We start from the raw sequence: 21,690 nt of genomic DNA, 5'->3' as shown, positions 1-21,690 counted from the left end.
AATATTCTAAAAATATCGACCTTTTAAAAGATATTCTTCCGACCGGGATTCGACCCAGCTTTATTTAAAATTACAAACGTAATTATGTAAGACAATGGACGTAACAAAGAGTGTTTTTCACCTCGCTTCCTATACAACTTAATCCCGCTAATAAGTCTTTTACGGCTGTCGTTATTTTATACCCACGTCGATAAATAAACAAATGTTTGGAGGACGAGAGGAATAAAACCGCGGTTTCTTTTACCGAATTGGGAGCATTTTAAGTCGCGGGTTCGACCGTAAATTCGAAATAACCCCGTAATTGACGAATTTGTGAGAAAACCATTAACTCTGACCTAATTTTCCAAAGGTAATTTTTCTCGGGCGAAAATAAGAAAGAAAGACGTGGGGAAGGATATTTGGGAGCGGAGGATTTATCGTCCGAAGAGTACATTTATACGAATCTCGAGGGTGGCGTGAAAAAATTGGCAATCCCCGCGGAATATACGACATAATAGGAGGCGACGGTGTCCGATTTGCCCCGGGGATTCGCTCGTCTAAACACGGAGTGGCGGAGATAAGAAAATTCCGGTTTACTGGCGTTACCTATAGGTATTGTAAACAAGTAATTGCCGTATTAATAATAAAAATCTCCCGCGGCCCTAGCGTAATTACCCTCGGAACTGGCCCGCGCCGAAATTGGTGCGTACGTTTGTTTCTGTAAAAAATTAAAATAAAAGAAACACACGGGAAGTTGGTAACTTCCTGTTAGCGTTAAAGAAAGGAGTTTACCGGAAAAAATTAATCTAGTGGGACGGTGGAATTTCTTTAAGTCGCGATTAAAGTAATTCGGGATCGATGTTATTTACGGTAGAAAGTATCGGAAGGGAGTAAAATATTAATCTTGCCGTTTACACCCCGGGAAAGGAATTAATTTTACAGCAATTTTCTTTTGTCCGAGGCTAAACGAAGGAAGACAAGCCCCGGGAAGAGCCGCCGTTTTAGTGGAAATAGACGAAAAAGGCGAAGGCGCGGCTGCGAATTGGATTTGTAGACAATAGATATATATAAAGGCGATTTTGTTTGCCGAGAATATATTTAGAAGGGATATTCGCAATTTGAGCCTGGAAGCGTGGTAAATTTATTAGAGGAGACGAGGTGGAGCGTCTTCGCGCCCGATGCCGTCCGTATAGGTTTGGCGGGGATCAATATTTAAGCGCCATCTCGATTTCCGTTTTGGCATTTAAAAATAAACGTTTCTCAACCCTCCGATATATATTTTTACTCGCCATCGACTCTTAACCGGAATAAGGACGAGGCAGCGGAATCGACGGGTATAAAAATATCCCGCGGCTAGAACGGAACCTAATAACGTTTCGACCCTCTTCCCCCTGCGCGTGCGATTCTTTGTTTTCGAAAATTTATCTCGGAAACTCGTTGCCTTTTAAAGGTCGGACTCGTTCACTCCTATCGCACACCCTCCGCTTCCTCCGATTTATGAAAATAGGTCGAGCTGTTCCAAGGTCGTTTCTGCTTAACGGTCGACTTCTGGCCGAGGGGGTTGCATCCACGCCTCGTCCCATTCTACCACCGGGCGCCATTTTTACCGGCGCCCCACCGGGCGGAGTAAAAGGGGCCCGGTTGAACGTCGGATAAAAGTGGAAAAACGTTGGGGCCCCCGGCGGCATTCCGCGCCCGGCATCGATTATAAAAGGACGAGATTCCTGCCGGCTCTCCCCGCTCGGAGACGACGGAACCGGTTCCCGGTACTTTACTTTTGTCGGTAAATAGATACCCCCGCACTCCAAGGCCCGGTGGGGGGAAGTTCGGGTTGCGCGCGGAACGACCTCCTCTCTGCCCCCTCTCCCCCGCTGGAAAATTAAACTCGACGCCTTCCGTCGGACCCACCGACCGGCGTAAACAAACTACGCGTAATTACGCGGGTGCCAAAACGTAGCCGGTGGCGCGTATGTACAGTACGTAGTACTTCTCTTCTCGTCGCGCGTTAGTATGTGATGAGTCAGCTCCAGGATACTTATCGAGTCGTTGGCTACGCTTTTGGATTTTGGCAACAAAGTAAGTTACGATTTTTAGAATAAATCTAAACGACGAAAGACCTTCGCCCCTCTCCCCCCGCGATAAAGTCGTCGGGGTGGGACCGACACCCGTAACGGTCGACGTATAAATATTTATCGGATTAATTGAATGTTTTTTTTTTCCTTAAAAACTCGCGGCGCGTGATCCTTTATCTCGTTTCCTCCACGTTTTTTCCTTTCTCGGAAGATGGGTGCGATCCGGATCGATACCGTCTCTGGCGCGCGCACACGCGCACATGCACACTACACACACGTATATATAGAAGGGATCGCGCCATCTTAGGTCACTACTTTTATTAATCCTAATCTGTTGCTCGTCTTTAATAACCGGGCACGACGGGATATTTTCATTTTACCACTTTTATTCGTCTCCGGTCGGCATTACTTCGTCCTTTCGCTATGAATTTTAAATCGATATTCCTTCCGGTTGGACGTAAATAATTATAACGACGTCTAACAAATTATCATAATTTATTTTCTTCTTTTTTTTAGCTTCCGATTAACTTTTTTTAGCTCACCTTTATTACTTTATATCGGGGTAAATATATATATACTATAAGGCGCTGTAACGGTAAACGACCGACGTTATCGTCGATGGCGGGGCGAAAGGAGAAGAATGACGCTATTGTTCCGGGGGAATCGAATCGAATACATTTCTTTTTATTTCCTACAAAGTAGCGTTTAATTCGCCGGGACACGTTCTATTAAAACTCCTTTAATCCAATTCCCAATTATTATTGTTATTCGAATTACTCTTTTAAAAGTTGCCGACGACTTAAACGTTTTCGTTAAATAACGCTCCCGGTTTCGTCGAAAGTGCGTAATTTTAAATCCTCCAATCTTTACCTTGCCGAGGGGAGGAAGCTCGTCTTGGTCCGTCCGTCACGCTCTTAATCGTTTTTTCTTCGTTATAACGAATCGTCCGTCGACTTTTCCCCGTCGTAATCTCGACCCAGTTCCAATAATTGACGAAGACTTTTTTTTCGACCGTATTCGTTGAGTTATTACACCGAATGACTCTACCGTTGCGTAGTTTTCTAATTGTTTAGCCCGGTAACGTGCGTAAATTCCTCATTGTGTGCCGGAGACAAATAATTATCCGAGGGGGTGAGAAAAATATAAAAAAAAACAGATACTTTGGTGTGATATTTTCGTAACGGAAGTCCGCTTTAGAGTTGCACTCGCAGTTATTATTTATCCGTAAAAATGACGTAATTCGAACGTTCGTTTTAGACGGTGTGGCAATTCGAAATCCTTCGTCGTTCGATTAAAAATAAAAAAGTATTCTTGGGAAGTGACGGTCGACATTTTTTCGTCGAACCGGCTTCGAGTTTTCTCGTTTTCGAATCGATCGAGTATTTCCTTTTTTCTAATTATTTTCTTTTAAAATTTCCAGTCTTTGTTCTCGGTCAGAAAATTTCTTTCCACGCCGACAATATATATAATATAATGGAGTAGTGTGGCGTAGTTCGCGCGCGTAAGTAGATAAGTAAACTCGGATAAAAAAGAGATTAGTCGGACGGATGCTCGGATATATTCGATTTCCCGGCTTTCCGTGGTGTAATAAAGAATAATTTAGCAGAATCGAACGGAAGAAATCGTCCGTCGTCGGAAACTTTTGTAGAATCGGGAGGCGAAATTGATCTTGGCTTTATTTTAATTCTCGCGACGGAAACTAGACTAAAGCGCGACGACAACCGCTAGTCTGCAGTGCAGCAGGGTCCTTGTTCTTTCGTATCCGGCCTAGCCGTTCCCACAATTCCTCGCGTCGTCCCTTTACCCGTACAACATCTCCAGTTGTGCAACTTGTATAGCCTCACACACCTTTGGAACTAACTAGTTTTATCTACATGCTGGTGTCGCATTGCGTCAATTTTACTGGAAGAGAATCGCCTAACACCGTACCGTAAACCAATTTATTCTTTCTCAGTACCTACCGACGGACGTATTATTCAAAAAAAGCCGTTTTTTGATTCTTACTTTTCCTCACCCTAACCTCGAAACTTCCGTACAAACGGAGGGAAATTATCCGCTGGCAGTTCGTAAAGCGGTTTATAATCTGCGCACTCGTCTCTTCGACCCTTTCGGGCGCTATTTACGTAGTAACCGAAGTATCGTTGCCGTCTGACGTTTCGAATGTAAACAATGTTATCGTCTGTAAAATGCCAGTGGTTTAAATATACGTTATATATATATAAAGTTAACGATCCGTTAAAATACATCGAACGTATTTATATTAGTTTTTAAAATATTGAATGGGATCTTAATTTATTAAGAATTTCCATATTTTCGTGCCTCCGACGACGTCACGATTTATGTGCGCGATAAGCTCGCACACCCTTAGCGCGAGACGTGACGACACGTTTCGTTGGGAAGTTAAGGTCGTCGGGAAATCGGGATTGTTTTCCGTTTCGTCAGGGTCGTTTCGGGATTCGTGAATCATCGTCTCACTCGGCTAATCTTTTTTGGTCTCGTTGACGTTACGAGCGGAAGAACACGTTACGCGCGCGGAATTCTAATTTAAAAGTTAGAACGAGTGTTGGCTGACGTGCGAATTTTTTTATCGTTTCAGAGAAAACTGAAGGGGTACTCCGTAAGATGTACTATCCAAGTTCCTTTCCTAGTGTCCGGACGTTTGATCCGCGCCATAACAACATGGGTGGTCCCGTCGACGTGCCCTTATTGACTCCTGGTCGAGAACGAGAAATTCCGCTGGATCTGTCGTTGAAGACGGTCCGGCAGACACCGGAATCGACGGCCGAATTCTTGATGGAGCACAGAAAGCTGCTGGGTTTCGTGACGTCGCAGTCTTTCAACAACCTGGGACGTCAGATGGCTCCCAACAACGTCGGGGCCGAACCGTTCTTCGACCGGCCTCTTTCCGCGTTCCGTACAGAGCTCCGGATCATTCGGTGGGGGTTCTGCCCCCCATGACGTCTCAATATTGCGTGGACAACAGGACCGTGGCGTCGAACGCGGCCAATTCTCTGGGCTCTCATCACCCCATGATGTCCAACTTATTGCAGCACGAACACCAGCGAGTGACCAAACCCATGAGGAATCAATCGCAACCCGTGCCGTACGTGGATCCCATGACCACTCTACCCATCCATCCCGCGCAGAACTTTAACGGCGACATCAAACGCCCCGTCTACAACCAGCAAGGACTGACGAATAATGTGCTACCGTCTTACACTCTCTTCCCCGACATGTCGGGTATGGACCCGTCGAAGGACAAGATGCACCATCATCACTCCGCGGGACGCGTAAACGGCGTGAACGGATACGATCACGCTCACTACACCGACCACTTGCAACGTTTTTGCGATCAACAACCCCAACAGGTGGCGAGACCGGTACAACAGCAGGTTCCGCAACACGTGGCCACCGCCACGCACTACGGCTACTGTATGCAAAATACTCCCTGTATGCCTACCAAAGACAATAGATCCAAGACGACCGTCAACAATTATCGGTACCCCGCGGTAGATCCTCGTTCTTCCGAATACTGTCTTCCTCAGAACAATTACTGCGTGCCGCCGACCTGCGCGGAGAACAAGAACGTCACCCAGTTGGGACCCACGAACTGGACGTCCGGTCTGTCGGCCGTTCCACCCACCAAAGTAGTCGCACCCGCTTCGTCACCCGTCCTGAAAAGAAAGGAAGGCGCGGGGGGTAACCAGAAGGAGAGCCCCCGCACCGCGCGCGATTTCCCGGGACTTCCAATCTCCGACAAGAATCGGCAGGTATCGTCGAACAGTCAAGAGATCCGAGCGAGATACGGGGGTCTGGACGAGATCAACATCGAGGCCAGGAACGACGACGACGACGTCATAGTGATCGAGGAAGACAGTTCCAACAACAGCGTGTTCACCGCCGCCTGGAAGCAGGTGATGGCGGAGTTGGACGACAGACAAAAGTACCCCTTGGACCACGACGACTCGTGGAGAACGATCAAACGGACGGCGGTGGAGACGGAGCCCACGGCTCCGCCCTGTTTGGAAGCGGTCCGACCCGACGAATCCAGAATGCCCGTGGACGTGTACAATAGCGTTTCTAGTCCGCTGGGCCCTCCCCAACTGATCGCCGCCGTCTCCTCGGCCCCCGCATCCGAACCCACGCGAATCTCCATACCTCCCCCCAAACCTCTCATCGAGGAACTGACGCTAGACGGCGCGCCTCAGACGTCGCAGCACTCGGAACCCCTGTTTCCCCGCAACGACGGGTTCGATTCTTCCTTCCCTCTTCCTCCCACTTTCAGCGACCTGGACGATCTGTCGGCGGTTTTTCGTCTGAAATCCCCGGCGCCGCCGTCCACGACGTCGGCGGAGGACCCCAAATCCAGGGAAGAGTGTTTCCCGACGGAGGTCCCGACACCCGTCAACCCGGACAAACACGAGGAACGTCGGGAGTCCAACGTGTTGAAGAAACTGCTGACGTCGACACCCGCCTGTGATACGAACGCGGCCGCCAATTTTCGGGTGTCGACTCCCGCTTCGACGGAGGCCGGCGGAGAGGGGGACAAGTTGGAGGCGCTTTCGGACTGCAGTCGAGATTCGTCCAAACCCGGAAGAAAGAGGTCGATGTTGGAGTGTTTGGCCGATTCCGAAGGTTACGTGGCCGAAAAGAAGCGATCGAAAGCCACCGACTTATTCGCCGATCCCTCGCAATTAGGACGCGAAGAAAGAGCTTTGCAGGTAAATGACTCGTTTCTAAACTCCCTCCCCGCCGATTGATTAAGATATTCAAAAGTCGATTTGCAACGCGTGGCTACTTCGCCTCCCCCCGGCCAAATTACCATTTTTTCAGCCGGGTTACGTACGGTACGTTTTAAGAATAATCGTTTCCGGGAATAAAGTGGCATTCTTAAATTGTAAATGTCCAATTAATTGTTTGAAAAAACAAAAGAAATTGGGGATTGATAATGGAAAGTCGGATCGATGACTTCGTTACCGACTTCTCCGGTCGATAGATTTAATCAGGGGGATCGATCGATCCAATCGATTCTCTCCCGATCTAACTTTAGAGGGGATGGCGGTAGCCACCGTCGAGGAAGAATTTCTCTAGGAAATTATTAAAAGTGATATTTGTTTTGTATAATAATAGCGTGCGATGTTGAGATTTGAAAAATTGGAGAAAGAGCAAAACATCCATCATTCTCCATCCCGTCCGAAATGCAACAAAACCATAAAATCGAAAGAGGTAAGAACTTTTCCATTCGATAGACGGCGTATTATTATCGACGTGCAGCGCGTAATTCGTCTTTTTGTCTCGCAGGTTATGGCTCTGGAAGCCGACGAAACGGCATTTCCCAGTAAGTTCTTTTCGTTATTACCGCTTAATTATTATTAGATAATAATACGAGTGTCGGTGCTCGCTCTAAACTACAAAAAGTACGTTTCGCCGGACGAAACACTCTTAATGCATTTCTCTCCTTCCGCCCGTATCAATTCTCCCGGAGACAACTCTATTTACTTTCGTTAATCTTATCGCTTTTTATTTCTACGCCCCGGTGTAAATAAGTAAAGTAATTATTTCACCCCTCGGATATTATTTGTAAGCCACCGCCGTACGTGACGTATTTTCTTGCTTCTTGCCCTCGTTTCTCAAGTGTGATTTACCGTAGGGGATGCTGCGGGTAGGAGAACTTACAACAAGAGTGCCTTCGTAGATTTTAAGCCAGAAGTTCTGTCTTCTCGTACGAGAAACCAATCGGCGGGTAAGTCTGTAATTTACGATAGACGAGAATATAAAATATTGATTTTTAATTGGATTGAGAGAGAAAGGTGGGGATGTCTTTTTAGCTCACAAATATGCCAATCACACGAAAAAATACAACAAGAATGCCGCCTACGAGGAGGAATTACGTCGGGAAGCCAAGCGCTTGGCGGGATTTCGAGCCAAGAGGAAGCTGAGGAAACGTCTGTTGGCTCGACTCTACAAAGAGAAGACGTCGCTGCACAAAGAACAACAGCAACAACAAACGGACGAAGAAGAGAAGGAAAGAAAGCCCAAGCAGGAACGACCCGTTTTGTCTCAGCTGAACCTTCAATGGAGACCTTACAAGTGTCGTCGGCGCCATTTTCGTTCGGGACTCGATATGATCAATCGAGGAAAGAAGAAAATAAAACCTTCGGGAGAACAACAGAGACGTCGTTTGCAGCTCTTGAAGAATCGCCGCAATCGCCTGTTGTTGCTGGACAAGGAGAGGAAGGTCGGTCGGTCGTTGGTCCTTGTCGAAACTTTGGGCAAAACGATCGGTCGATCCGAGTAATGGACTTTATTTTTCAGACGGCGTCGGAAACGGGTGGAGTACCTCCCGATCTCAAGCGACTGATGGTCAACAAAGCTTTGGGAGAAACGGTGCTTCACAGAGCCGCCAGATTGGGCTATTCGGTACGTGTCTGTGGCGGGTGAGGGACGAGTACGAGCCAGCGGTAACTAACGTTTCGGCCTTTGTTTTCAGGAGGTGGTGCTCTACTGTCTGGAAACTAATTACTGCGAAGTCAACGCTCGCGATAACGCGGGGTACACTCCGCTGCACGAGTGCTGCAGCAGAGGACACGTCAACATCTCTCGTTCCCTGTTGCAGTTCGGTGCCGACGTAAATGCCAGCGCCGCGGGGGGAATAAGGCCCATTCACGACGCGGTGGAAAACGATCACATAGAAGTGGTGCGCTTGTTGCTCTCTTTCGGAGCGGATCCCACCATCGCCACGTATTCCGGAATGACTCCGCTCAAGTTGACTCATTCCAACATCATGAAGGAATTCCTCAGAGGTAAACTCCGTTTAAATACTCCTTTCCAACTTTTATGCTCCCGGCTACACTGACGGCCGCACTTTTCCCAGGTTATATAGCCGACAACAGTGGAGAATACGACAAACATCCCGTCCTTCCTTGGATATTTTACGGTTCCGTATCGTCTCTCGGTAAATATACCGCCGCTAAAAACTCCTGTCGTTTCTCCCCCACGGTTTTTTACAGCCTGGTTCCCCTTTAGATCCACCCGAAAACGGATACTGCATATTCGAAAGCGTGCCATCCGACAACGAAGCGGACGAGAACGAAGACGACTTTCTGTTCGAGATCAGCGACAAACCCCATCTACCCACCTTTCGCATCCACTTATCCGGAACCGCGGGCAAAGTGTGAGTACTTCCTCCCCTTTACCGACCTCCTCCACTCCTGGCCGTTTTCTCACGCGCTTCTTACCTGTCTTTTTTTTCAGGCCACACAATTACCTACGTCTGTCGGACGTGCTCAAACAGACGGGACTGACGATAGAGGAATTTCGGAGGGTTCACAGTCACATAGAGATCGTCAGCGTGACCAAAACCGAATTCGAAACGAGTAGCTTGAGCAGTCAGCTGTTAACGGGTTCGAGCAAACCGCCGGTGGAGGAACCGGGATCGACGGTATCCGTCGTCAAATTGGACAACAATATTCGTGAAGTATTGGGCATCGAGACCGTCACGCTCCGATAGACACCGCCACGTGCCACTTCGAAGCGATAACTGTGATGTGATTACGGGTACGAGGGAGATCGGACGTTCTCATCTTCCGTGCGGCGGCCAAAAAACAAAAAAAAAAAAAAAAATAAATCGTGCGAGGAAGACTTCTCGGCATGGCCTCCTCTCGCACTGTACATATGTAGATAACGGCAGTGTAGTTCCTATGTATTCGTGACGTGTCGTGTTTGTGCTCCGAACGAGAGAAACTCTGTATCCGTGTTTTGCTTAATATTAAAATCTCCCAACGTCACGTGTCTTCTGTGTTTGCAGCCGTCTCGAGTGACGTCTAGCGCCGGATAATTGTGACGTGGTAAGGGTAGAGTTGATGCCCGAGTCGAACTGGCCGATTGCCAACCCGGGGGTGTAAACCCCGATAGACATTGCTTTTTCGTTCTCTATTTTTATTAAAAGATAAAATGAGAATGTCGACTATCGGAAATCCAAATTTGTCGGAAGTTAAGACAATTTTCGCCACGGTCGACGAACTCGCCTCGAGTTCGAATCTCGATCGATAACCCCTCCAGACCTCACTATTCTTCCATCTAATCGCTCCTAGTATCGGAACGAATTCCTTTTGACTAAAAATAAAATGGCGACACTCCGAAACTTAGTCACTTTCGTCACCGAATTTCGAAAATTTCCGTTCGACAGCCCCGTCCGAGGGTGACGAAGCCGCGGTTATTTCCGAATCTGTCACGTGATCGTTGTTGACTGGATGGTTTCCATGGAAACGACGTGCGGACCGACGAACGTCCTCCGGAACGCGTCCGTTTCGGATGCCGATCGGTCTTTCGTCTACGGGCGTCTCCAGATAAACGTAATTATACCAGCCACGCGCGCGATCGGGGTCGACTCCCGTGACGTCACGGCGTTCCGGTCGAGTTTTCGGCGTGGAAAAAGAAACGGACTTTTCGTCCGTGCCGACGCAGGTAATGTTTATTGTTTAAGATGTCCGATATTGATTGAAGAGATAGGCCGTGACGTCATCTGTTGCTATAGTAACAACGTCCGCAAAGTGTCGTTTTGCAATCCAGACATTTTTAGACCCGCTTCGTTACCGTAAGTAGCCCCGCGTGCAAAATAACCACACGGCGCCCCCGTTCGTACTTTTCACAAACTATTATTTCCTATCGGTACGTTTCCGGTGTGGTCAATTTTCGGGATATTTTGCACCGAGGAGTGCGACGTGGCTTTCGGACTCCTCGCGGTGGGTAATTTCGTAAAATGTTATTGATTTTAAGGATTTGCGAGCCCATCTTGGCGCCGGCCTTACCTACGCACTTAATGGTATCTTCGAGCTACCATCGATCTGGTTTTCCGACAGCTGCGGTAATCGCGGATTTTTTTCCGAACTTCCGACCGTCCTTTCTCACCCTTTCCTACGTTTAATCGTCTTTCCACTCGCTTACGACTCGGTCTACGCTCTGACCTACTTGAACCGACTCTCGTCGGCCGCAGGTACACGGCCGTGACGTCACCAAATCGTTTTCTCTTCCTAAACAACTCCTAATGACGTAATGGCCATCCGTTCTTAAATCCGACTACTTTTTCCTCCCCCGAACATTTCCCTTTCTTTTTTTTAAAAAAAATTAACGATTCAATCTAATTTCGTTTCTAAACAATTTTTTAAAAGTTTGCGTTTAATTGTTCGAAACGTAATTAGAGTCGGTAATTGTAATTATTTACGTGCTGCCATCTGGTACCGGATATTTAAATCAATGTTTCGGAAGAGAGCTCTTTATTGCATTTTAAGCAATTGTTCTACTTAATTTACAAGTAATTAGGTTTGTGTTATTTTTTTATTTTTTATTTTTTTTAAATTTCTCTTTAGATATTTAACCGGTGAATCGTTCGGCCAAACGAGAATTTAAAGGTGTCGGATTATTCCGAGAGGGGGCGACCGTCTCGAGCGTAGTCGAGTTGCCATACGAATGGATGTTTCGCCGTCCGTATTTATTAATTTCTAGCGAAACATCCGGACGATAAATCGACGTCTTTCCGAAATATAATTAAACGGTAAAATGACCATTTTTACGATAAATGAGAGAATCGCGTCGGCGACTCTCGAAAATCTTCGATCGTCTCTGTCACGTGACCCCGGCCACGTGACCCAGCGATCGAAGGATGGAAAGGAAGGGGACGATAATGCCGTTGCTAAGCGACCGACCGGTCCCTCGGAATATCTCCCGATCATCCACCGGAGCGGCTGGTCACGTGATCTAACGTCTTAACTTTGATCTATGTTCAATAAATATACTAATTATGGAGAATCGATTTTCGGGAGAAAGTTATCTGGCCTCCCTATTATTACAACTTTCTTTAATTTAAAGGCAAAACTTTTTTAATGAGATAGGAAACTACGTAATCAAAGCACCAGCGTACGCCATCTGGCGGCGTATTTTTGTATAAAGACGTTATCCCCGCCATTGTAAACGTCTTCCTTTCTTTTTTCGCCTCTTAAAATTCGGAAAATATTCCTAGTCGGAAATACCTCCATTTTTATTAATCGTTACGATAATTTTACGGTGAGAGAACCACCGAGGTAGTTATCAACAGATCGGAAGCATTGTCCTCTTCCGCACGCACTCCACGTAAAACACGAGGAACGGAAAAATCAAAACGAAGAAAGGTTAATGAAAGGCGAAAGACTGTCTTCAATTAATTACAATTTTTATACGTTAAGTCGTCAAAAATTTGGGATTTTTTGCCGAGGAAACGAATCTCCCGTTTCCCCCGATGCGATTTAATAATCGGACTTTTTTAAGGGGAATAGAAAGAGAGAAGGAAGAAAGTGTGCGGTGCGGTATCTTTTTGTCTCTGATAGCCAAATACGGACGAGAAATCGTCTCCAATTACCGTAGCCTGAACGGTTTCGTTATCCGTTAATTAATAAAATGTGTCGCCGAAATCTTCCTTCGACAACACTCTTGCGCCGGGCCAGACTTTCCGTCCATTCCCGAAATCGAAACCCTGAAACTGCCAAGAATGGAGCTGTTCTGGCGAAATTTTATTTATTTATTTATTTATTTTTACTTGTTGATGAAATACGATTAGAGTAAAATCTTAACGGAAGTGAATCTTGCGCGTAATAACCTCAACGTTATTACCAATTTGTCTATCGACTTCGGTCATTCGTCCGTTCTTTTTATTTAGAATATATAGTGGCGCCATCTCTCGCTTAAAATTAAAGATAATTTTTTGCAAATGGCCAATTTTTCGGATAGTAGAGATTGATGGAATGTCTTCTCTTCTCCGTTAATTTTGCTCTTCTTTAATAATAATAATAATAATAATAGAGAATTTTCCGATTAGAAAAACGATGGTTCAAGTATTTTGAATATTTCGGTCTAATTATTTAATTGCAGAAGAAATGACGGAAAGAGAGTGGGGGTAGGAAGAAATTATCGGTCTCTTCGGCATTCGGAACGCGCCGCCGAATTACGATTTCCGGACGAGTCCGGGCCGACCAGTAAATTATTCCTACGCCGCCATCTATCGGCGTCCCAGACATTTTCGGTTTTGTTTCCGGTCTGGGGCGTAACGCGCCCGGACGTACGATTCTCTCTCTCGTAAACTTTAACCTAAATTTCGGGCAGTAAATAAATTTCGGTAAAAGAGAAAGAAAGAAAAAATAAGCCGGTTCGACCTAAACAATATTAAATAACAATAAAAGGCGGCGGGCGATTATTTTAACAATAGTATCCTTTATCCGTGGAGCGTTACGGCCGGGTATCGAATTGTGCGTGCCCAACATAATATACAAATGTACACATTGTACGTGCGAGCGGCATTACCAGCCTGCAAAGTGTTAATTGGTCGATCCGAGATCGAGTCGTAATAAATACCAGAAGCGTTTCTATCGATCGATTACTGGGAAGTCCGTGGCCACCTTAGTTATTGTATATGGAGGCGGGGGGTGTAACGTCCGTGGCATTTTCCTTCCAGGATCCAATAACAAAGAGCGAAAAAGTCGCTGGATAGCCGAGTATTTACGTTTATTACCAGAGAATTTATGTTGGGAAATTTGCCACCGTTTCGGATCCGTGGTATTTTGCTTGAGAAGAATTAATGGATGCCATGAAAATCTTATTTAGAATATATTAAAGACGATTGGCCCGTCTGAACCATCTTTCTGCCGGGAGAATCCAGCCAAAATGATTACGAAATCTCCACGGACCTTGCCAAAATTCCGGACCGACCAGGTTCGTCGCCCAGCAATTGTTTTCTTTGAAAAATTATCTTCTTTCGGGATCTACCTTAATTTTTTTATCTTATTATAGAAAGTTAAATTTGTCTATGAATTTAATTTTGTTACTTCTTTTATAAAAATGTTTGGGCGGGCAATCGTTAGTTGTTGATTTTAGTGCGGAATTTACTATTATTATTATTTTAAATAAAAAAAAAGTAAAACGGCCAAGCCATGTTTGGGACAAGACCATGTCTCGGAGAGCGCCAGCAACGCGTGCGCAAATTTTGCTCTCGTGCCTGTTTGTAGAAACAGTTTAAGCATTTCGTATTTTCTTTTGACGTAGTCCTTGGTCCCCCGACTACCTACAAGTCTGGTTTATTTTATGTTCGCCTGATTTGGGTAGTAAATACTCTGTGCCAAATTGCGACTTTTGACATTTACTCCTTTATACCTCTAATGTATGCAGCCGTTGATAGCAGCGCGATTTTAGAGACGAGACATAGTCTCATCAATAAACTTATAAAAGAACTGGCAAACCTGGCAAAAAGTCAAAACGACGAAATGCTAAATACATACCTTATTATATACCAGAAACTGGGCATAAACAAAACGGAATTGAAATGTCTATTGACTTGCCCCCTTTTTTCACCAGAGAGCGCGAAATCGAAGCGAATTAGCTGCGGCGCCGTTTTTTGAATTTTTTCGACTTGTTTTTGTGGTGTGTTTGAGCAGTAATTTTTGAACGATTGAAACGTTTCTTCTATGAAATCGTCCAGTTCGGGCATGTAATTGTATTTTAGTAACTGAAACAACTTCAACGCGGAAATGTTACCTCTGTGACACAAGATCAAAGCAATTTAACAATATCCAGGAAATGATTTTGAGGAATATAAATACTGAAAACTTGAGATTCGAAATACATGGGCGGATTTGCATGTTTGAATGACTTTTGCACTTGGCTTATAAATTACCACTTAAGAAACGATAAACTTGTGACTGTAATAAACAAGTTATATTAGAAAAACATCATTACAAAACCGGGCTGCAATTTATAATCATATTTTTAATTTATGCTCTCCACTTCAGATTAGTAGTGACTTGCCCCCGTACACTATACTTTTCCTTTAACAATAGAGTCGTGCCGGTTGCCATCTATTAATTGCTTTCGAGTGAAAATTTTTGAATTGAAATAACGTAACTTACCGACCCGGAAGTTCATACATAATTAATCGAAGGTCACCAGCCCCTAAGGTTTTTATTATCTGTTCTCGTCTTTCATCCATTTAACTTCGTTCTCGACATTAATGCTTCGTAAGAGCGCGGTGTGACATAATAGTACGAGCGGTGTCAGGCGGGACAGCCCGTGTCCGTTCCGTTTTCCAGTGGGTTAGATCGGTGTTTCTTAATCTTTCCAAAATTATTGTCCCTTTCATAAGTATCGCATATATAATATCGCCCTCTTTAAAATTTATCAAATATTGCTTTGTTATTTCTCAAAAATAACATATAACTCTAAAATTGACGTTTAAAGATAAATAATTATTATTAACTCTATCCTCGATGTCGACGAGGTTAAACTAATTTGTTTATATTCGAATCGAAACTAGTTTAAAAAATCCAGCAAAGAGTTGCTTAACTTTCCCGGCGGAATATGGTGGCGCCATCTGTTATGATATTTTATTTTAAAATTTTTAATATTTTTAACTATTATAAAATGACCAAAAGCTTAATTTTGAGAGTAGGGACGGGTTTTATAAAAAATTGTAAATATTAACAACGAGTAAAAGTCGGCCTTACCGGAGACACACACGACCCTCTTTATCTCCACACCCCATCGACCTTTAAACCATCAAAATTTAATAGCATCGATTCCCCTAATACGCAAACTTTCCTGCTAAATTTCAGAAATTTTCGACTAAAAGCTCGTGAGTTATTAAGTTCAAAGAGGGCGAAAAAAATCGTCCTCCATACTTTTCCTGTATTATATATAACAGCCGGGAAAGTAATAATCTTAAATCACCTTTGTGAATTATTTGCGGACGATTCCTTTGTTCGGACGATAACCGAACAATGGCGCAAAATCCTTTTTCTACGAGATAAGAAGTTGGAAATGCCATAATAGCGAGTTTGCGCACGACGTACTGTACAGTACTTTACGTTATAAAAAGACCCGTTATAACTTTATGCGTAACGTACCAGTATAAGCATAAAAAGTTTCACGTTAGAACTTTATTTTTTTAAATTGTGGAACCAATCGTATTTGACCGTTTATTAGGTCGATGCATCGTTGTATCGTTACGCACGCCCTTGTATTACGTCGTGTTTGTCGGCCATATTGGTTTTGCTTCGTACGTGTATTTGCAATCTCGGCGTTTTAAACTCATTTCTATTTCTTGCCCATGCTGTTTCAATAGTATTTTGTGTACTCTATACGGCTCTTGAGGGCGTTTATTGCGTTTTAGGGGGTTACAAGCCGCAATTTACGTTTTGGAGGGCGAATCGGCAACGAATGAATATTTTTTATTTTTGCAATCAGACTGGGCATTATATAGCAACTAAAAGCCGCATTGTATAACAGTAATTACGCATATCTAATCATAACCAAGTTCCCAATCAATATAACGCCGTGACGTGCCAGTGATAACTGGCACGACCGACTCGGCTAGTCGAGCAAATACGTCATCGCCACGTCGTACGCAATACGAACACGATTAAACGTACAGTACGTAATTACTATTATTGTACACGAGTCTTGGGGGTGACGCATTTCTTCGGTGGTTTTTATTTCGTCAAATATACGAATACGAATTCGCCGAATGGGAATTCCCATTCGTAACGAAATTAAGAATAGAGGCAACCATCGATCTAGACAGGAAAACTTTCAGTCGTACTGTATTGCTAGTTACGTTTAGTATCGTCCAAAGCCGGTAATCGTTAATTTTACGTAACGTAGAAAAAGTTGTTTCCCCTTTCCGGAGTAACGTCGTCGTTACGGTATCCGAAGTTTATATACGTCGCCTCTTTCCGTATTTAAATTCCAAGTGGAAATATTTGTAAACATTTTCCGGCAATGGTGAAGAGATCGATAAATTCTCTACAAGATTTTGTATTTTCCGAAGTAATTCTCGGAATTGCTTACCGATTTTTATCTTTAACGGACCTTGTATCCATTCTTTGGAATCGGCCTCCGTCACAACGAATTACCGAAAACGGTGATCAAAGTGCCCAATACGTAAACCGAAACGTGTCGGTCGGAATTTATGGATAAATATCGTTTTGGTCCTACGTTACTATTTCGGTTGTAATTCCGGACGTGGCAAAGGCACCATTTTCGGTAGCCGAGACGACGAAATTCGTTTAAACCGCCAATAGATCCACATTTCGGTAATTGTTCTGGTATAATTAAGGGCTCCCGTGGACTTATTGGAAGTGAGGGTCGGGCTACATTTCGCAACCGGGATGGCCTTTATTATTTGTAAATGCGGAAAAATGCCTATCCCAGTTACGTGGTACCTTTGGTACGCTTACCTTTCCCGTGTTCCGGAGCGGTCGATATTTTCTTACACGTAAATAATCAATTAGGAACAACTTATTTAAAATTCTTCTCTTGGTTTTTCTCTCTAATTGCGCTTATACGCTCTGAACGATTATCGGAAAAGTTTGTCTACCCGGCGGTTGAAGATTCCATATTCCGGAAATGACGTCCGTATTTTCCGATGTCTTTTCTCGTCCTTAATTTGTCCGGAATAATGGCAAATATATAGGGAGGAATTAAATAAAAATAAATTTATTGGCGTTAAAGCGGAACGTTTTATCAAATGGCGCCAACTGCCAGCGCGAAATTACCACGATGTTGTGGGAAAAGCGCTATTAATTCCGGGTTAGTGTGATTTTTAAGCTTTTGAAGAGTGACGAGAACGAATAACGTTCGTTTTAATATACAAAAATACCTTCTCCTCCGGATTTATTAATTCCCATCTAACGTTTTCCCACTAACCGTCATCAACCGCGGGAAAAAAAACGTAACATAGGGAGAGATGACTACGAAATTACTCCCTTACCGACCGGCAAATGTCCTAAAATTTTTTGGGCCATTTGTCAGCAAGTTTGTCAACGATTTGGCCGCAATTATAAAAAATCATAAAATTAACTTTTTAGTTTATTAATGTTTCCATTGTATAAATAAATCGACTTTTTCTGAATGGTCGCACGGATTTCAAAATTATCGGCGGGTGGTAGATAAATATTTTTATTCCCGGTGTTTCTTAGTATCGATACAGAACTTCAGATGGCGCCACCGAGAATTATTAATTAAGTTTTATCCTTCTCATAGTAGAATTGTGACGTTTACGAATACGGTCGTCTGACGATATTAACCGCCGCGAAACAATAAACGAGCGTAAAATAATTAAAGGTGAGTCGAAAAAAAAGTCTTTAACCCGCCAAATATTTTTAAAATACAATTAAATATTTTCTAAAACTTTACAGTTAAATTAGTCAAATGTAATTAGAAATTAATTATATAAACGTTGGGATAAAGCATCGATTGCCACTACAAAGAACTATTAAGGAACTATCGAAGTTACGTGCGGGCATTTTTGACTCCGTACGATTCCTCCTTAATTTACCGCTAACTTTTCCCGGCACCTTGGAATATTTTGGGTTAAAACCCGCGAAGTTTAATATAATATAAGTTAAAACTATCCGAGAAGTTAGTCTCCGCCGATTAAAATTGGTTATCGGTTTACAAAAATCAATCTAGAAAAGTGAAATCTTACCGGAATCAATTGGGATTTTTCCATTATTTAAAGGGGAAGGTGTACGAAATTTCGTTATAAAAAATTTCAGTTACGGTGGAAAGAAATCGTTACATTTATTTCCGCCGACGATTTGGCGGTGTCTTTAAGTAAATTATTTAATTCGCGCATTACTCGTCGATCTAAAAAAAGGGGCAAAGATTTCTCTGGTCTCCGCTTTGACGGAATCAATTCTCTTCCAAAACTTTTAGGTTAGGTTAGAGAATAAATAGGGTCTAGAACGATATTCCACGAAATCGTTGCCACTGTTTGGATCAGAAAATTGATAAAAATTTCTAGTAAAGAAATTACTGTTATCTAAAGTGGCGATATCTAACCCATCGATCCGAGAAAAACATTACAAAAATCGGAAGAAAGTTTTCCAGGAAAGTACGACATTTTTTTAAAAAATCGGAAAATAAAACTAATTTTTACAATTTTGATTCGAATTTCTATTAAAAACTTAGGTTAGTGTAACCCTCGGTGCCAAGATGGCGGCTCGTCTCCGATTCCAGCTAGGAAACAGTGGGGACGCACGTTCTAACCTATTCTAATAAATTACCATAATTATTAGAATAGGTTAGGTTAGAACGTGCGTCCAACCGTTTCCTTGCTGGAATTAGAGACGAGCCGCCATCTTGGCACCGAGGGTTACATTAACCAAAACGTATATCGTGGATGTGCTTTGGGAAATACTGTAAAGGTAAACGGTATTCCCCACCTTTACCATTCGCTAGAAAGCCACCGACAATTACATTTTCCTTTCCGGCTCTATATATTATACTTTTTTGTTTCGCCTATCGATAAAATCCATACCCTTAATTTTTTTAACTAAATCGATGGAGAAAATCATTAACCTTCTCCGAATAGAACTTAAAAATGTAGCCATTTAATTGCGATCTTTATATTAGTGATGTTACCAACGTTTAAATTATAAATGTCTTATTAATAAATTTAGTAAATTATGCATCTATTGGACAATTAAAATATGATATATTATACGTATTTTTCTTTCGTTGCATTATTTATCGCAGTATAGAGGAAGACAATTTCTGTCTGCCGTATAAACTACCACTCTAGGAAAGGTTGATAGATTATGCTACGCCTCCACATTTGTCGGGCAACCTTGACAATATCAAGCAATGTCACCCGATAGAACGTTCACCTTTCGTTCGTACGCGGCTTTGTAAATTAAAAATAAATAAGAAATTTGATTTGTTCGCCGGGATTTATTATTATTATTTTTTACGCTTATTAAATGCTTTCTAAATTATGCAATTGTTTGTACAATAAGATTACATTCTCGATCGTAAAGTCGTTAATGAATAATTAGTATTTAGCCAAATAATTATTTTCAACACACATATTCGAAGTGGATTGTATCTAGAATTAATTTGACCTTTATAATAAACACTAATATTCGTAGGACGGTGTTTAATGCCGGTTTTATACGTCGATAATTCTTTTATGTAAAAGACACTATAGAAACAATACTTAGATTCTTTTGTCTTCGGATACGAAATGGTTTAATCGACTCGACAACTCCTCTTTTGCGTATGAAAAAACCTTGTTGTTCAATTTAATATATAATTGAAAAAATAAAAGATATTCGGAATCGATTAGGGTAAAAATAATATTGAAAATGTTAAGTAAGATTAAAAACAGGAAAACTTTCTGTTCCGTCTTTTAGTTATGGAACTGTGTGATTTGTAATATTAAATATTTAGGAACCTTCACGCGATCATCCATCACGCGTGGAGTCCATCCGACGAAATGATTTTACATAACGACAGAAAAATTTCTAGAAATAAATAACGGGTATGCCGTGTTTGCTGTTGTGCCAAACTTTTGTCTGCATAATTTCTCCTGTAAAAACAATAATAAATGTGTTACATATTTTTCCGGATAATTTCATCTAGTATCGGCAATAGGTCGTTAAAATGTAATTTTATAATCAATAGAATGTTTGTTTACCTGTGTATATGTGTATGTCTTATATATATAACTTATATAAAGACGTACACACAGTTTCTTTCAGTTATCCGTATCCAGAGTTTTCTTTCAGCTTTCTGTCGAGAGATAATTAAATCTGATTACTTATATGTTCTTATTGTTGATGTTGCACTCTCTATATATACTGCACACACACTCAAATACAGTGTTGCCATTTTCTAATGCTTCGTTTAGTAAGTCAATTTTCCTTTTGCGATATTATCCTAGAAACGTCGAGAAATGCAAAAGAATTCGGAGGGAATTTCTGTATGTATGGATGTTAGTGTCTTTGCGCGTGGTGGCACGATTTTATTCACCTTTGAATCTTAATAACTCGTATACTTTGTGGCGTGCTTTGTATATTAGGAGGTCGATGCTATTAAATTTCGGTGGTTAGAGGTCGAAGGGTGGGAAAATAAAGGAGGTCGTGTATCGCAGCGTTGTTGAGCAGTCGATGAACTATCTTGCAACGTAACGAAAGTAGGATGTATTCTATGGCACAATGCGGGAAGTACTAAGAAAATTGGTACATCGATATCCGTACGAGATCAGCCACGGCCGCTGACAGAAAAACAAAAGCCTTTCCATTGGCCTTTGCCAGATACGTCGTGGTCACGCGAGATCTTGTGGAGGGACGAGGCACATTTTTTACTTCGAGTAGAAGAGAACACACTTAACTGTCGTGTTTTGGCTACGGAAAGCCCATATTTTTTCCAGAAGATTCTACTGCATTTGCGTAAAGTTAATCTTGTGCTAATTCACAACCACGTCCTTCGAAGAAGAACGAGCATTCTTTTCTAATTCCAATGGGCTAGTGACATACTCTGTGGCGTCCAGAGATATCGAGACTTGTCGTAGCCTAACCGCAACAGGGGCGATCATCAGTCCACCACTTTAATGCAAGACGGAGCAGTTTCTGACAAGCAGTTTAAGGGTGCGTTTTCTACCATCCGGCCACGTCAATGTCCGAATATTAATCCGTCTGACGTTTTTATTGTCAGGACACTTACAAAGTGTGAAGAGTCGAGGATATGCTACAAATATAGCAGTTTTAAAAGACAGTATCACGTAGCATCGAGAATGGCGGAGGATGAATTGCAGTCGTTGAACGCACTGTTCATCGCC

At 42.9% G+C, this 21,690-nt stretch overlaps 1 protein-coding gene and 1 long non-coding RNA gene across 2 annotated transcripts; both read left to right on the top strand.

Moving 5' to 3' along the window:
- The first annotated feature begins 1,859 nt into the window (after positions 1 to 1,859).
- LOC136989216 (uncharacterized) lies at positions 1,860 to 9,838 on the top strand. Its single transcript, XM_067287308.1, is given in 12 exon segments — positions 1,860 to 2,055; positions 4,648 to 4,935; positions 4,938 to 6,772; positions 7,182 to 7,277; positions 7,353 to 7,389; positions 7,702 to 7,794; positions 7,880 to 8,289; positions 8,367 to 8,471; positions 8,542 to 8,854; positions 8,926 to 9,006; positions 9,078 to 9,225; positions 9,306 to 9,838. Coding segments are annotated over 12 exon segments (3,723 nt in total). The 5' UTR covers positions 1,860 to 1,994; the 3' UTR covers positions 9,562 to 9,838.
- An 856-nt stretch (positions 9,839 to 10,694) lies between these two features.
- LOC136989215 (uncharacterized) lies at positions 10,695 to 19,739 on the top strand. Its single transcript, XR_010882881.1, has 3 exons — positions 10,695 to 10,795; positions 11,420 to 11,604; positions 19,608 to 19,739. It is a non-coding gene; the product is annotated as an uncharacterized lncRNA (long non-coding RNA).
- Positions 19,740 to 21,690: the final 1,951 nt, after the last annotated feature.

The sequence above is a fragment of the Centruroides vittatus genome, unplaced genomic scaffold (assembly GCF_030686945.1).
Source record: "Centruroides vittatus isolate TY-2023 unplaced genomic scaffold, ASM3068694v2 scaffold_450, whole genome shotgun sequence".
Taxonomy (NCBI): Eukaryota; Metazoa; Arthropoda; class Arachnida; order Scorpiones; family Buthidae; genus Centruroides; species Centruroides vittatus.
Note: the sequence above shows the minus strand (reverse complement) of the source record. Positions and strands in the feature narration are given on the sequence as shown.